The following is an 18,113-nucleotide window of genomic DNA, read 5'->3' on the forward strand; positions in this document are numbered from 1 at the left end:
TCATGACTTTCTTCTATAATTACACATCCATTTGCTGCTCTCTCTCTAATTGCTGTAACACAATGACTCATAAAAGCTTTTCTGACAGATGTGCCTTTTAGATCCTGCTCCATTGATAGGCTATTAACGGAAATTCTGTAAATGGTATTAAAATAATATAAAATAAGAATATGATTTACATAAACCACTAGCTCTTTGATTAAATTACTTCATTTTAATTTATATTTATTGTATCTTTTAATGCTGTTTTGGTTATTTATGTCTGATCATGTTAGTTTATTGAAACTGCAATCTACTATTTTTCCTTGGAGCACGATTTTCTTTTAGCTGCTAGTTGTAAAGGGTAATAAAAGTCATATTTAATCCTGAAAGCATACATATTGAAAATAAATCATGAAGTCACTGCATGCCTTTGGGTTAAATGGAAAGCATGAGCTATGGGCACGACCCTGGCTGTGTGTGTGTGTGTTGGTGTGTTGGTGTGTGTGAGCCTGCCCTCCCAGCCCACCTGCCGGCTATCAGCTTCTTGATGTGAGGCCCATTGTTGTCCTGTGTGTTTGTCTGTGCACGCTTTTTCCAATGGGTGTGTGTCTAGACTGCATGCTGTGCGTGAGTCAGTGTTAATGAAAGGGCTTTGATACCTTTTACCCCCCAGCCTCCCCCCTCTCAACAGGCAGCAGTTTAATGTTGACCACACAGTTTATGAGAGAATTGTGGCACAGTGCTACAAACACTCTGATATATTTATCTGTTTATCTTTAAATAAAGACTGATTATTTGGGGGAATAAATGCAGTGTGGTTTGTGTGCATGTAAATGGTCTGCAAAGGCTAACATCCCTGTGTTCCCTTTTTCTCTCCCACACACTCCCCCCCTCCCCCGTTGGGGCTATTGTTCCCACACGGACATGTTAATGGTTTACTATATATGTTGTGTGCCCTCCTGACTTCACTTTCTTCCCGGACTGCAACCGGACAACAGCTTGTTTGTATTACAGTATCATATTCTTTATGGAGACCATCCATTAGACTCTCTCCATCCTCTCAAGGAACTCCTGGCTCCTCCTGTTGCGCCTCCTCAGCACGCGCGCCGGAGCAGCCTTCACTCTGTCCTCACTGAGGTCCGCAGAGCACGAGGGGCTTTGAGGAGTGAGACAAACTTTTCCTTAAGCTTTATATCCAAATCTGTTTTCGGTTTCTGCTCTGCACGGCATTACACATTTTGCAACACCAACTTTATGTAGTGCGCTTTCGGGACTGTAGCCAAATGGAATACCAGGAGTTCCCTCAAGAGAGGATATCACGATTTTAAGGTAAGAGCATTTATATATTTTTGCAGTGAAGTTTTTTAATTTTTAGGGAGCACTTAGGCTCAACACATGCTGCAGTGCAGTGCGTTTACCGCAGTTCATCCATGCATGCGGGGACAGAGTTACCCACAAAACAAGAGCCAAACTCGGATAAGCGTTCAAGCCCTCTGAGGGATTTCTTCTGACATCTATAATGCTAAGACATTCAAATTAAAGTTTTATCCTAACAATACTTTTTTGCTTTATATTTATTGCCTTTCTTTCCTGGAAAAAAGTGTTATTCAAACACGATCTCCAATTAAATTTAAATATTAAAAAAATGTTATTCCATTATTCTATATACATTCTTTATTGCCTTTTATTTCCTAAAAATACATTTTTGAGAGCAACATTGGTTTGTATATGTAATCTGGTACACTGCATCTTAAATAAGTCATGTATTAAAGTTATTGTCTTATATATTCTTAATTGCCCCCTCTTTCCATGGTTATTCTCATTATTAATATAAAAATAATAATAGTACAAATAATAGTACTAACTGCATGTGTCATGTTTACTACTGTTATAGTTATCACACAGGCAGCTGCAGTGACTACTCCTCTCTACATGAAGATGGACCCCCCAGCCCTTTGCCTTGTCCACACTGTGCTGCTGATGGTGATGTGGCCCCCTGCGGCCTCAGTGCCCTGCCCCCGGCCCTGCTCCTGCCCCCAGCCCGCTGAGCTCCACTGCACTTTCCGCTCCCTCCTCAGCATCCCAGCCGCTGTGTCCAAACACGTGGAGCGAGTGAACCTGGGGTCAGTGAAGTTTGCATTTTCAGCCTGTCTGTTATTCTGCTATACCATCAGTGACTTGATTACACTCTTAATGCAAGGGGATTTCGTTTTATGGCATGCCAATCAGGATCATTGTGTCTCATGAATGTTTATAACACCGCCCACTCTGGTTCTGTTCAGGTTCAACAGCATTAATAAGATTACAGACAAATCGCTGGCTGGTCTGAGGAAGCTGGAGCTCCTGATGGTCCATGGGAACGACATCCACAGTCTGCCCAATGGAGTGTTCAGGGATCTCTCTTCTCTACAGGTACACTGGATGAGCACAGGAATGTTGGTAGTAGTAATACTTTAGTAAGACACTGAATCCCAATGAGTCTGGGCTCTGTTGATTTTTTCCAAATGATTGTATTTTACAGCTCTGGTGGCCAATAATATCATAGCTAAAGCCACTTTTTGAGTCACCAAATGGCCTTTTTAGGTGTCAACCTGGATAAAAACCTCAGAATAACTACGTACAGGAAAATGTGATACTTAAGTGCTCACCACATTTGAAAAAGGGTGTTTCCATCCTTGTGACTTTGGTTCTATTGGGTTTCTAGTATGGCTATGCAAATAATCAAAAATATCTCTCTATATAAATTATTTCCAGGCCCTGGCAGGGTTAAAAATTGCTCATGATGTCATCATTACTAATCCTGACTATGCTTCTCCTTGTTGGTTTAGATGTTGAAGATGAGCTACAACAAGCTGAAGGATATCAATAGACACACCCTTCATGGTCTGTGGGCTTTAGCCAGATTACACCTGGACCACAACCACCTGGAGTTCATCCACCCGGACGCCTTCCAGGGCCTCACCTCTCTGCGGATGCTGCAGCTGGAAGGCAACAGGATTCAGCAGCTTCACCCAGCAACTTTCTCCACCTTCACTCTGATGGGCCATTTCCACGTTTCCACTCTGAGGCACCTATATCTGTCTGACAACGGGCTGACCTCGCTGCCCTCCAGGCTGGTAGCAACCATGCCTCAGCTGGAGAACCTGCATCTCCATGGGAACCCATGGAGATGCGACTGCAACATGGGATGGCTCCATGGCTGGGATAAATCCTCAGCAGGTTAGACGCAGAATTCCGCACTACAATTGGTTTTGAAATTCCTTTATTCTTGCTAGCTCTTTTGAAGTGATTGAGAAGATTTTAGAATATTCAAAAATAATTCAAGTCTACTTTGAGGTCTTATTTGACAGCTTGTTTTTTTGTCCCCAGGTGTCTTGAAGTGTAAAAAGGACAAGGCCCTTCCTGGTGGCCAACTGTGTCCCATGTGCTCTTCTCCCAGGCACCTCGAGAAGAAAGAAATTCAGGCTATGGAGAACCTGGTCTGCAGCAGCCCCGTCATCAGCTCTCCTCATAGGACTTCTACACCCAATGACGTGGAAAGTGAGGTCATGACCACGGAGGATTTCAGGGAACCATTTGGAAACATCTCCCTGGGCCTTTCAGACGAACATGGGAATGGAGTGGACCTGGAGTGCGGGATTAGTGAGCCAGGAGAACTTTCCAAGATCAGCTGGGAGCAGGTCAACCAGGTCCAGCTGGCATCCAACATCTCTTTGTCCGTTGATCTTGAATGTCCGGTGGATAGAGAAAAGTATGAGCAACTGTGGAGGCTCATTGCGTACTACAGCAATGTGCCAGCCCACTTACAAAGGGGGGTTCTGCTCAAAAAAGACCCTCATCCAACCTATGTGTACATGCAGGACTCTGAGCAGGATGCCCAGTACTTCACAGGTGTTAAAGTTAACATGATGGCCCAGCCGGCATGGCTGATGCAGACATCTGCAAACCTTCAGCTGAACAGACTGCAATCGTCAGCCAAGATGGTAAAACTGATCCTGAGCACGGACTTTTCAGAGACAGTGCCGGCCGAGATGGTGAGGAGACAGAGGAGAACATGGGTCATGATTGAGTCAACAAACACAACCCGAGAAGTGTTGAGTGCTATTCTGGGAAGTCCAATTGAAATGCAATGTAACGTGCACAGTTCTGGCCAGCAGGTCCTCCACTGGATGCTGCCAGACGGCTCTAAGGTGGAGGCCCCGTACAGCAGCCAAGACAACAGGTTGACTGTGTCCACTGACGGGAGGCTGGTGATTAAACCTGTCAGCCACACAGATGCTGGAATGTATTACTGCATTGCTAAGGTTCATGGAGACCTTGCTGTCATGCCATTCCATCTGACAGTGCAGGAATCCTCAAGCCCTCCACCGGGGGAGGACGCCTCAATTTCACCCATCGAGGGATTTGCAGGCAACCCAATTTCCCTGCCTTGCACGGCATCTGGATCCCCTGATGCTGAAGTTAAATGGATTCTACCAAACAACAACATAGTTAGTTTCCAAGCCAACTCCTCTAGGGCTGTGGTGTATTCTAACGGCACTCTACATATCCCACAGACTCAGTTATTGGACAGTGGTTATTATAAATGTGTAGCTATTAATCAACATGGCGTGGACACACTGGCTACAAAACTCACTCTGGTCAGGCGCAAAGGGCTGATAAGGCCTTTGAGGAAGTTTCCAGCAAGACCTCAGTCAGCGTCGGGGCTGAACACTCAGATTAAAGTCCCCACAGAGGAAGCAGAGGAGGCATCAGGGGACATTGAGGTCACTCAGGTGGGGGCTCCAATGACCCCTTTGAGAAAGAGAATTCCTGAAGGTGTGTCCCCTGGCAGGAGGGGCGTCCCCCCGTCGAGGAATGTGAGGAGGAGGCCGTCTGTGCTTCGAAAACCAACAGGATCACGTGTTGAAGACAGGAAGAATATAGTTGATAGCAGGCGGAAGGTTAATATTTCAAAGAGTAAAATAGACCCAGAGAAATGGGCGGATATTTTGTCTAAGATTAGGGATAGAAAAGGTCATAATACTGTGACACCACTTCCAGTTCAGCTTACAACAGAGAGGAAACCGACCGAGCAGACAACACAAACACAAGATGTTACTGAGGGCTCATCAGACGCCATATTTGTGCAGGAACAGGAGGGCCAGGATTACTTCACCACAACACACATTCCAACACAACGTACACAAATAAAAACGGATAAACAGAATACACAAGGTCAAAGCACGCATGTGACTTCTAATACCTACACCACGCATAATGCACATAAGACAGCAAATAGTCACAGCATACAATTAACAGCAAAGCCACACACAATGCTCTCACACAATGTACAGCACACAATCCAAGATATGAGCTTCACAACTTCAAACGGAGTATTTTTCCTTCCACAGCAGACCACATCTGTTCCCCCACACGCTGTCACTTTCTGGCAGGCTAACACAAACACTGCGAGTAGCAGCCGCACAGAGAACCTTAGCACAAATACAGATGTTAACAGAGTCAAAACAGCTGATGGGTCCAAGGCATCAGAGAGGAGAGGGAATATGGATAGACCAAATGTTGTTTCCAGCTCTGATAATGACAGAGAACTCTCTTCAAGGGGAAGACAAATTATCCCTTCGGTCAACCCAAATGAGTCAGAAACAAGCCAAGAGGAATATGGAAAATATTTCAGTGCAACTGCAGCAACATCACAGTTGCTTACTCAGCCAAAGGATACAATATTTGCATCTGAAGCAACGCTCACAACAGTATCTCCAACAACTCTTCTCCTCACAACAGGAAGGCTGGGGTCTGAAGGACAATCTCCTCCGCGTCTCCGACATCCATCCTCCAGGAGAAGGAATGGGGGTCGTCGGAGAAATCCAAACAAAAGGAAACAAAAGCTGAACAAACCCACCAAGTTTATTGCCAGCACACCTGCAACAGCTCCCCTAGCAACAGTAACGACCACTGCGTCCACACAGCTAAAAATAGAACCATTAGAAGTTACAACAGCCAGTTTCAATACCACTGTTCCATTCAGCACTAGCCAAGCAGCGTCATCAGGCAGACTGAGTCACGAAAGAGGCAAAGTCTCAGGGCATGACGCTGAGGTAGCCACTAAACTCTCTTCAACGTCAGCTTCTCCCTCCGTGACAAAAGACAGCAATTTACCCATGGCCAAACCACCACTCGAAAGCACTTCAACGGCACCATCATTTCCAACAGTCTCTCCAGGAGTGGGTCACGGAAAGACAAGTTCTCAAACAGCCTTGAGAATCTCAGAGAGTGTGTCTCCTTCAGAGAGCCTGGATATGCTCACATCCCTCACTCAGGAGAGGTTTACACTTAGCCCTGTTCCACCTGTTAAACCCTCAGAGGAGACACAAAGGGTCAGTGTTACAGCAGACTTCGGACTTATGCCAAGCTCTGGGCTTTTTCACACAGTGACGCAAACATATGTCGAGCAGGATGAATCAGACTATCAAAACACACCCACGGAAAAAGGTGAAAATGCACTTTTGGAAGAGATTCACACGCATGTTTCACTGCCGCCATCCCCATCCGCCTCAACTGCTTTGTTGATCGAACACGAAATTGAGACAACCTCTGGATACACTCAAACTGGCTTGATGACAAGACTGTTTAGGCTTTTTCAGGGTGCAAAAGAAAAGGTTACTCTAAATATATCTACAGTAACTGAAATATCCAATCATAGTGAAAGTAAAACCACAATCAGTGAGCCAGTGGTAGATCAAGATCTTAAAGAAAACATTGGAGATCATTTTCCTTTACCAAGTACTGTCATACCAAAACCTCCCTCTACTACTTCCCCCAGGCCTGATGCTGGGTTCATGCATGTCACACTACCAAACATGTCTACCACAGGAGAAATGGATCCTGCTTTGAGGGCCACCATTCAGGAGGCTCCCAGGATAAACCACATTCCAGACGACCAAAGTCAAGACCAACAAGTCACCACTTCAGAGCCCAGGAGAATATCTGAATTCCATCCTGCAACCCAGCCACCTTACCACAAACCGGCTCCATTTGTTAGTGAAAATCCAACTTCCCAGGCCATAACAATGAGCAGTAAAATCAGCCCGAGTGCCACCCCCACCCCAACTGTTGCGATCCAAACTCATCCATCCACAGAGGGACTTCTAACAAGCCGCCCTGATGTGTCCAGGAATCACCAGCTACCTGGACAAGGATCTACTCTAAGAGGGAAGCCAAAGATAACGAAGAGTGATTTCCAGACTTTCACCGTGGAAGCTGAAACAGATGCTCAGCTCCCCTGTGGGGCTGAGGGTGAGCCGATGCCCTTCCTTTCGTGGACTAAGGTTGCCAGTGGTATGTATGACTCATTATAACTCAGTGTGTTATGTACTTCAGTTCAGGCTTGTCACATAAAAAGGATATAGTTATTGTATCAGTGCACATTTTCTTGGATGCTACTAGAGTTAGGGTTACAATCCAGGAGATGTTTTTAAGTTAGTGAAAAGCACTGAGTAAAATAAATCATTAATATAATGCTATTTTAAATATTCATTAAAATACCAAGTCAAATGTATTGAAAGTGCACAAAAATAATATATTGTACCATGTTTGTTATTGAGCAATCCCCCCAAACCTCCTCCACTTCCTTCTGCTGACTTTTTGAATTGCGGAGATGTATTTGTGATAATCCGAGACAAAATACGTGGACCTTGTAATGTTATACTATGTGGGAGAAAATCTAATCTAAATCTCTCTCTTCTCATCCATGCAGGGGCGAGTATTGCTAAGAACACCAGGGTCCACAGATTTGAGGTCCATCCAAATGGTACATTAACCATCAGGAACACACAACCCATGGATGGAGGCCAGTACCTCTGCACAGTCCAGAACCAGTACGGCACAGACAAGATGCTGCTCAACATGGTGGTTCTTTCTCGGCACCCGCGGGTCCTGCAGCCCCGGCACAGAGACATCACTGTGCGGCTGGGTGGGGACGTCAATGTGGAGTGTAAGGTAGAAGGGCACCCAACGCCTCGAGTCACATGGGTGCTTCCTAACCATGTCCACGTGGCTGCTGCCCCATTCAGTGTTTCCCCTCAGCAGCATGTGGCCGTCTTCAGTAACGGAACCTTAAGGATTAGCCAAGCCACTCTCACAGACAGAGGGATTTATAAGTGCATTGGCAGCAGTGCAGCTGGAGCTGACACAGTCTCAGTCCGCCTCTCTGTCTCAGCGTTGCCACCTGTGATTCAGCAGAAACAACACGAGAACACCACGCTCACAGAGGGCAGCACTGCCTACATCCACTGCACGGCCACAGGTGCCCCTCAGCCTGTTATTCGCTGGACCACACCTGATGGCATAAAGCTCACTGCTTCCCAGTTTGTCACTGCACGCAACCTCCTTGTCTTCCCAAATGGAACCCTGTACATGCGGGGCCTGGGCCCGGGAAACGCTGGGAGATATGAGTGCTCAGCTAGTAACGGTGTGGCATCCAGCACAAGAACAGTAACCCTGAGCATAAAGAGAAATCAGTCCTCTGCAAAGGCCAGCATCACCCTGTCATCACCCCAGAGAACAGATGTGGTCTATGGGGGGAGGCTACTGCTCAACTGTGTGGCAAAAGGAGAGCCAGAGCCCCGGATCATCTGGAGGACCCCTTCTAATAAGCTGGTGGATGCTCAGTACAGGTAACAAATGCACACGCTTATTAATGAACATCAATCAAATGTTTCAAAACTGCATACATTTAACATCCTCTGGATACTATTGTTTCTATTATGTTTGCAGTTTTGACCCCAGGATCAAGGTGTTCCCAAATGGCACGTTGACCATCCACTCTGTGACCGACAAGGACAGCGGGGACTACCTGTGTGTGGCGCGTAGCAAGATGGGTGATGACTACGTTCTGCTGCGGGCCGACGTGCTCACCAAGCCGGCCAAGATCGAGCAGAAGCAGCACAGGTCCAGCCAGGAGGTGGTGTACGGTGGGGACCTGAAGGTGGACTGCGTGGCCTCGGGTCTCCCCAACCCCGAGATCAGCTGGGCTCTGCCAGACGGCACCATGGTCAACCCGGTCAAACAGAGAGATAGTGTCAGCAGGGGACGCACCCGCAGGTAGGAGGAGTTTAATCTATTGAGTAAATTGTTTTAGTTTTGGGACATTGGAAGAAGGATGTAAAAGAAGTTCTGAATTACTTGTAAATATGGTAGTTTTCTCTTCATACAGTCCAACTAAAATGTTTTCTAAAATGTCATTTTTATTTATAAAGGCCAATATAATAAATCCGAAATTTGCCGCAAGGTGCTATACAATTTATACAGCAAACACCTACTGTTCCTCGCCCGTAGCTTTATATGAGGACAAACTTCAACGGGGTAAAAATTAAAAGAAACCTGAGGAAAAGCCAGAAAGGAGGGGTCTGTCGCCTATGACATGTTGTGTGTGGAATAACCAGAATTACAATATAACCTATAATAACGAAAAATATACATTAAATGCAAACATGAAGAAAAAGGATTCAGGAGGATGTTCTTCAAGGTGTTGCTAAACAGTAAATGATTTATTCTTGAACTGACCAATCACCATTGGCCATTGCTGTTCCCAAAATACTTTTGATATGTTAATTTGACTTATTGGAAACTATTTCCTGACTGTGCTTCTGTGACAGCTCAACACCTGAAGATTGATTACTCTTCAGACGTCCACAGAAAATTACTTCAAGAACCAATTTTGGCATGTGCTGCTAGAATACAAAAACTCCTTTGTATGTCCACATTATTTATTGTTTCCTTCAATGACGCATGGAACACACTGTAAATACTTCATGTCAATCTTTTCCGGTTGAGCAACCCAACATATTTCTTTCTGACACGTATAACTGAACACAGAAGAAATGGCTTTGGTGGAAAATACAGAACCTACCCTATGGTATTCGAAGGAATTCACGACCAGCTTTCATTTATATGGATTCTTAGGAAAAGGAAAACAACGTAAAGGGAGCCCTTTTTTTACGATTTGTGAAATAATTGCATGTAATAATAATATTGATCACAATCCCAAAAATGGACTGTCAGTCTTCAATGACATTCATCAAATTGTAACAATCCCCCCCCCCCCCCCCCTTTCCTCTCTGGAATTTAGGTATGTGGTGTTTGACAATGGTACGCTGTTCTTCAACCATGTGGGCATGCCAGAAGAAGGCGATTATACCTGCTACGCCGAGAACCAACTTGGCAAAGACGAGATGAAAGTCAGAGTCAAGGTAAAGGTGGCAAGTTCTCCGCCAAAAATCCAAGACAAAGACCAAAAGATCGTCAAGGTTTTCTACGGTGAGACCGTGACGCTGAGATGTCACACCAAAGGGGAACCAAAGCCAGTCATCACATGGATATCCCCTACACATAGAGTCATCTCCCCTGCAATAGACAAATATCAGGTCCTGGATGACGGGACATTAGTGGTTCAAAGAGTCCAGCGTTTTGATGGAGGTAACTACACCTGCATGTCCAGAAACAACGCAGGACAAGACAATAAAGTCGTCAGGCTGGACGTTCTAGTGACATCACCAACGATTAATGGCTTAAGAGGAACTGCCAATGACGTCAAGGTGACTGCAGTCCCGAATCAGCAGAAGCTGTTGGACTGTGTGGCAAAGGGGACCCCAACCCCTCGTGTCATGTGGGTTCTACCGGGTAATGTGATCCTTCCTGCTCCATACTACAGCAACAGAATGACAGTTCACCAAAATGGTACCTTGGAAATCCGGTCCGCCAAGAGAACAGACTCTGGGCAGCTGGTTTGTATCGCCCGTAATGAAGGAGGGGAGGTCAGGCTCGTGGTCAACTTGGATGTAAAGGAAGTCGTCGAGAGGCCACAATCTAGAGGGTCCAAAACAGATGGCCTGTCACTGACTGTTGGCAATGCCATGACTTTGAATTGCACCTTTGAGGACTTAAGACTATCTCACACCACATGGATCTTACCCAACGGCACACCTTTATCTATGGGTGATCGAGTCAACAAGTTTTTCCACCAACCCGACGGTTCTTTAATCATCAGTAACCCATCTGTTTCTGAAACGGGCGTGTACCGCTGTATGGGGCGTAATTCTCGAGGGCTTGTGGAGCGTACAATAACATTGTCCCCGGGGAGAAAGCCAGAGATCATTAACAGATACAACTCTCCTGTCAGCGTTGTGAATGGGGAACAACTTCTGCTTCATTGTTTAACCAGTGGCGAACCACTCAGACTTTCTTGGACACTGCCCAGTGCAGTTGTCCTCAACAGGCCGCAAAGAGCCGGACGATATGCAGTCCTGCCAAACGGGACACTTTCCATCAAACAAGTATCAGTCTATGATCGGGGCTCCTACGTTTGCCGAGCTGCGAATGAGTACGGCAGCTCTCAGCTTTCTGTATCAGTGATCATAATCGCATACCCTCCTCGAATTACTAACGGACCGCCCTCTGTGACTTACGCTAAACAGGGAGTTGCTGTCCAGTTGAACTGCGTAGCAACTGGGATACCTAGAGTGGAGGTTGCATGGGAAACCCCTGATAAAACACGCTTGACCGTCAATGCACAACCACGCCTTTTTGGAAACAAGTACCTCCATCCCCAAGGTTCCCTCATCATCCAGAACCCCACACAGAGAGATGCTGGCGTCTATCGATGCACAGCTAGAAATGCCATTGGCGTAGACTCTAAATCTACGGTTCTCAATGTGTTCTGATGAACTTCACCAATCATTGTAATCCATTCTCATACTGTATGCCCAATCAACTGCCTTGTTAAAAGCAGCCTATGTTTTTAACGATCAAAATGTTGGTAAACTGCTGTTGCAAAGATGAAATAATGAATTACTCAAAACCTGCAGAGGTGCTTTGAGTGTGTGCTGTGTCAAAGCCAGAAGTTGATGGTACATAGGACTAATATCCCACATCTGGTTTACCGGTTACTAAATGGGAATCATAGGGTCATTGACCAAAATAATAACTATTATAGGGATAGTGTAATTTTTTACTTCAGGTTGTTTTTTTACATAAACTGCTAACAGTGTGGTTTTGACAATGACATATTATGTCATGCTCGAATTGCATAACTTTTCATTTTCTAACTAGGAAATATTGTTTAACTTAATTACATATATGTATAATAATGCTATAAAGATTTGTTAAGATTTTTATTTTTTACTCCAGTTGGTATCCTGTGCCTTACATAAACGGTAATTTTCTATTTGTTTCCATACCTGAAATATATTTCAATAAGTGATATTGAAGTTTCCTGCTCGGAGCAGTGTGCACCATCTTTAAATCTGCTTCTGAAAAATGCTGATTCAGGTTCTATGTCCTTATTTATATTTGATTTGTCTTTGACAGACTGTGATGCAAAGCCACCTTCCCATATTTTAATAAAACATCTCCACCTGAATCGACTAAACTTGTTGTCAGAAGCAAAAACTTTTGTATTGCTGATACAGGGGAAGGAAGATATTGGAAAAATGAAGACTCACCATAACAAAGAATAATGCTTTTAAATGACTTAAATGTCACAAACTTTAGGAAATATACTGACATTTTTGACTGTATACACTTACATTGAATGTTGTTCTTTGTACAGCTGGCCTTAGAAAGCAGAAGACAGAAGGAAATCTGTGAAAATACTCAATTTAGCTTTTTGGCTGAAGGAAGTAGGTCACCATTATTCTTGAGGATTTGAAACTTGCGATCATCGCTCTGGGAGTACAGCCAGCGTCTCGTCTTCCAGAAAGAAAAAACCTCTGGAGCCATGAGGAAATCCCTCATTAGTTCAGCAGAAAGAGTCACACTGAGAAACTGCATTTACTCTTCTTGGAGCAGTTAGATTATCTTTTAAATATTAGTATTTTAGCCCTTTCTGTCTTTCTGCATTCACCTACAACTTCTGTTCCGGAGATAAGCAAAAGTACCAGGAAGAAAGCCCTGATCAATTCTGAGGAAGGAACAAAATAAAAGGAGTTTTCTTTATTTTTCTCCTTGCTGATGAGATCCACATTTTCCACTGTGAGAAGTGATTAGTCTGCAGTGATGCATGTTTTCCCCCTGTGGCCGAAGGAGCCTGACAGCGTATCCAGATGGCTCGCAGCGCTCTCCTCTCTTTGTGTTATGAAGCTGTCTGTCTGTGACCCAGAGCCTGCTTCATTCACTTTGGAAACGCTCACATGCAGGACCCACCTGTTTCCTTTTACGTGTGTCTGTAGATTACTCTAATTACTGAAAGAGACAGTCATCAGTGTAGAGTCATGCCACGCGTCCGGATGTGTACGCTGTTTAAAAGCACCGTTACTTTCCTGTGTATCCACTCTGACTTAGGGACTTAGTATTCAAGGGATTCAGGCTAGTTGTGGAAGAACTCACATGTAATACTGAAGTAAACGTAGTAATAACCGACTGTGTTGACGGTTGAAAGTAAAAAACCTGCATTCATTAAAGTAAAGGTACTAGTTTTTGTATTTCAAATATATTTGAATGCTCACTGGCAAATATTCGGCATAATACATATTGTTAGAATCCAAAGTGTTCCCTCCTGTTTTCTCTGTGTTTGCCTGTGTCTCCCTGGCTGGGCGTGGCTGACCTGGGTTCCCCTTCAGCTGCTGCTCATTCTTCCTGATTGCCACCTACACCTGAATAGGGCAGGGTCCTCATCTCCGTCTGGACCCTTGACCGTCTTACCTTGCCCTGGTGAGCAACAATGCCCACATTGAACCCTGCTTCTGTATCGTACCTAGTTTCGGATTCATTTTGGTCACTCTCTGAGAGCTTAACACATATTATATTATTGGATTATAATCATTGAACTGACATCATTTACATTTTGCAGCTAGTAAAAGTGGAGATAACTTCAATGACGTGTTATACTGCTCAGTATATTAATCTATGCATCATAACTCGGAATATAGTATTATCAAGAAATATGGACCTAAAGTAACTAGAAACTAATGTTTATAAATAAATGTGGTGGAGTTAAAATGACAGTATTTGCTTCAAATTACCTTACGTACCATACTTAAATGTACTTTCCACCACTGTATACTGTATCAGATTGACTTTAATTACTTAGACCCTTTACTTTGTTAAAGTAGAAATAGGCTACCACGGTGTCTAAATATGCTGTGTAATATGCCACTGATTAGTTCTAATGGAGGCATCATTTCTGCTCAAATGCAACAAAAAGAAGGGAAACATCAGTGAGGGAAGGACTGTGATTTATGAATGGCTGCAGATATTCACATGGCTCTGCGTCTGATTGACGAATCAAAGCCGGCACGAGGGAGCTGGGTCCTACAGCAACACCATCAATACACGGGAACATCAAGGCGCCTCGTGTCTGAGCAACAGAGGAGCTGAATTTAAAGCAGAGTTGAAAAGCAGTGGCTTCTTTCTGCAGTGCACGGGAAATCGCTGTAGACGTGTTGGTGATGAAAGCGTCTTGAGCTAGCACCTCCTCTGCTGTGATGTTGACAACATGTGCATCAAGCTAACTCTGAGTGTGATATATGGCTTGTTTTTGACACGAGTGCGGGCATAACAAATCGTATGATCATCAGTCTCAGTAAATAAGATGCATAAGTGGAAAAAGCTGTCATGTGTGGCTCGTTGGTATTTTGGGCTCAGTAAATATGCCTGTTTTCTACTAATTCATTCAGAGTTCTGACTTTTACGATAGCTATTACCCAGGAAGTTGGAATAGTTGCACATCAGCATATTTACATTCATTTGAAATCAAACGAGGTAAAATATTTATTCTTTTACGAGCTCTGGTGTGTTATCCACCAGAGACAAGATTTACAAACACAGAGACTTTTGTATTTGTACTTGAGAAAAAGTTTCACTAATGCATTGAGAAGCTTGCCATATATTATTATGATCACATTAGTTCTGCAGAGGAAAATTGGATGAAAATGAATGGATTGTTCACCGCACTAAGAAATAGAAAAATATGTGATTTAGACAAGACTCAGATACATTTCCAAAGATAAGGCTTCACTAAGTAGAGAATTGTCAAAGCTTTGATTTGTTCAGGACCCTTCAATCAGATACACCTCTGTTATATATTTGTAATATGTTACCCGAGGATTACTTTAATTCCACATATTCATATTTTCATCTTTTAGAACTAGCTTACTTTATGCCTCTGAGCTGTATAAAAAAAAACATTTTATACTTTTAAAGAATGATAGATTTGCGAAGTTATCGGCTAGGCTACTTGGAACAGAAACTTCCCCAAAGATTGTCTCCGGGTCCGGCAGCTGTTATCTTTGGACCTTTGGTTCACTTCTCCCTCGAGGAATTAAGTGTCTAAGTCCACGGGCAGATGTGAACATGTCTGCAGGCCAACATGCGGCTGACGGTTGTTTTTATATTCTTCCTGGGTCAGAAAGGATTCACACAATTGGCATGTAATTGGACCTCAGAAGCAGAAACACCAACTGTAAAAATCTTTTTACAAGCTCTCTGAAAAATGGGTCTTGGCGTGTGAAAAGGTAACACGTTGAATGTTCCAGAAGATGCATCTGCCCATTAAATAGAGTTCTTGGGAAACTGGTTTGGTTTGTGGCCCAGCTCCTATCAGCATCCGTCCACTGATCTCCAACCAGCTGCTGAGCCCCACCTCGAATCGGAACAGATCTCCTCCACAGCTGACTGTGATTACTTCCCAATTAGCCTGATCGCAGATTGGGGTTCATTAGAATGTGAAGCCGGCGGTTGAACCACTGATCAAATTATCTGAGCATGAATCAACTTAGTCATGCGATGGCTCCCACACATGATGAGCGGAGGGGGCGGTCCTGAGACCCAAAAACATATGGAGCTGCTTAGAGTCCTCTGACAGCTCACGTTTCTTTCTGGTCCACGCTGTGTGTCTGATGGCTGGAGCCTACACCTGCACACACAGTCATTCCCTCGCGCGCGCACACACACACACACGCCACCGCCATCCTGAGTGTTCTCATCAAGCCACAGAGGAGTTCCAGATGGGGGCTTTATCAAGACTATTTGTTCATGTACACATGCTCAGAGCGAATGGAAAATAAAGACTAAACAAGAGAAGGGGGGAAGCTTCGGCAAATAGTGTTCTGGTTATTTGACTAAGCTTGGTTTCATCCTCCCTGAGATTTGCCTTGATGTGCCCCACTAAGGTGGCATTTCTTGGAAGCACATATGGGTGTCAGTACAAACAGACTGGGTCAGTGTAAAGGGGAATTATTTGCGAGGTCAGTGTCGTGTCAGTGCCGATTACGTAAGTGCGGCTGAAGGCTGTCTGAGTTATGTATTTGAAGATTAAATTCAAACTAACAGCAGATTTTCTCTGGAGGCTGACATTACTGTTGATTGATGAGTTCAACTTCAGTGAGGAGTCTCCTAGAAACCATTTAAGCATGTCAACTTTACTGGCAAGAGGTGGGGAAATGAATAACTGGCCATTTTTATTGGCCACTAGTGGTGGAGCTCTGTGGGTTACAATGTCCTCTTGTGTTGGTGACTTAAATATCCCAGATACTGTGGTAAAGTTTGAAATATCCTGGAGGAAGCAGCCTGCTAACTTTGGTTCACATTAATGTTATCCTTGTAATGATAGCCCAACTTCATCTAGCTCCAACATCACCTCAACAGGTTGATAACCCTCACATTCAAGAATTGTAATTGAACATTCTAGAATTTTCATTAATAATTCTAGAACTGTAGAGCCTTTGCTATTCGTTTACCAAATGTTACTATGCTAACTGCTGAACTCATCATTAAACCTGCAGAACATTAGCAAGTTAAAACCACTTTTATTGGTGGTCTTCCTGGCAGCATGTCAAACTCCTAACAAAATATCAACACATTCTTACTTTATAAAGTTTATATGTATAATATGGCAACAAACAGAGCATGCTAATGCACAAAAAATACATGTTTCTCATTAGACCTGAACATCATTAGCATGGGTGAGCCCCAAGCATGGCTTCAGGCTGTACAATATCATTTTCCTCAGCTTGTTGCGAATCATGGTGCATTCAATAATCATTAAACATGCCCTCGGTTACTTCTCCTCGGCCTTCAGTAATTCCAAGCGCCGTACATCATAAGAGCTGCAGAGCAGAGGAGTGGCAATCAAACCTACCAACGAGCACGGCTAATCATTTAGAATGATCCATTGAATTGTCGATTTAGTTGAGTTTTCAAAGTAATGGTTGATTCTCCCTTAGGGACAAAGTGCTGAGGGAGAGTCAAAGAGGGTTTGTTAGAAAGGGTCTGAGAGGACTATAGGTCAAAATGGCCCTTCAGGCCTCTAGGTTGTAGAACAGATACATGTTTGTTAGTATTAAAGCTTTGTTTGTACAAGGAGTTCAAAATGCTGCAATTGGGGTTAATCATGAGGAAATGCCCCCACATTAAAACATCTTGTTTATTGTTGATCCATAAACAAACTGCAGCTTGACTTCTGTACTGGTTTCAATAGTATTACTGTGATTATATAGAAGCTCTGGTTCATCAGTATCAGTGTGCTGCATGTGAGGACACACTTTGTCCTCCCCTGCTTGTAATTAGCAGCAGGAGGCTGACAGGTCATATTTATGCTAATCACACACACAGGAGTGGACTCCAGCTGATCATTACAGTGACACGTCTCACACTCAACCTGAGAGCAAACTACTGGGTACATTTACTCAAGGTATACTATTTTGACAAACTTGAGCATTACCATTTTCATGTATATTGTAGTTTCTTCTGTAGAAGTCAACTTAAGTATTCCCAGCAGCATCTGGAGGGACTCTATTTAACTTTTCAGAGCTTAATGGATGAGGAGGTCAGGAGAAACCAGCATCTTATCCCACTTTACTCTTGATGGATGGGAGTCAGGTTGCCTTATAGAGCCTTGTCATAGGAGAAAGCGTATGAAAAGGACATGCACCATGATGGGTAAGCATCACACAGCATCTCTTCAGGTCTATCTGCTCCCCATGGTGGAGCATTCTGGAAGAAGAGCCACAGTGCCCCCTGCTGGAAGAATCCACTCACTGCATGTGACAGTTTTCTGTTTATCTCACTCAAATGACTGTAGGAAATTGGGATTTAGTTCCACAAAAACAAAACAAATAATCCCCACTATTGAACAT

General features: G+C 43.9%; 1 protein-coding gene across 3 annotated transcripts; it reads left to right on the top strand.

Moving 5' to 3' along the window:
• The first annotated feature begins 1,047 nt into the window (after window positions 1-1,047).
• On the top strand, window positions 1,048-12,400 carry mxra5a (matrix-remodelling associated 5a). Of its 3 annotated transcripts, none has more exons than XM_079671964.1 (8): window positions 1,048-1,147; window positions 1,888-2,105; window positions 2,265-2,394; window positions 2,811-3,201; window positions 3,352-7,320; window positions 7,739-8,657; window positions 8,758-9,084; window positions 10,112-12,400. In XM_079671964.1, exons 2-8 carry the CDS (start codon window positions 1,915-1,917, stop codon window positions 11,700-11,702), a joined length of 7,518 nt encoding a protein of 2,505 aa, XP_079528090.1. In that variant the 5' UTR covers window positions 1,048-1,147; window positions 1,888-1,914; the 3' UTR covers window positions 11,703-12,400. The 3 variants fall into 3 exon arrangements, with proteins under 3 accessions (XP_079528090.1, XP_079528088.1, XP_079528089.1); XM_079671962.1 differs by having other exon boundaries at window positions 1,070-1,311; window positions 1,877-2,105; XM_079671963.1 differs by having other exon boundaries at window positions 1,070-1,311.
• Window positions 12,401-18,113: the final 5,713 nt, after the last annotated feature.

Source organism: Notothenia rossii (assembly GCF_949606895.1).
Source record: "Notothenia rossii genome assembly, chromosome: 3".
Classification (NCBI taxonomy): Eukaryota; Metazoa; Chordata; class Actinopteri; order Perciformes; family Nototheniidae; genus Notothenia; species Notothenia rossii.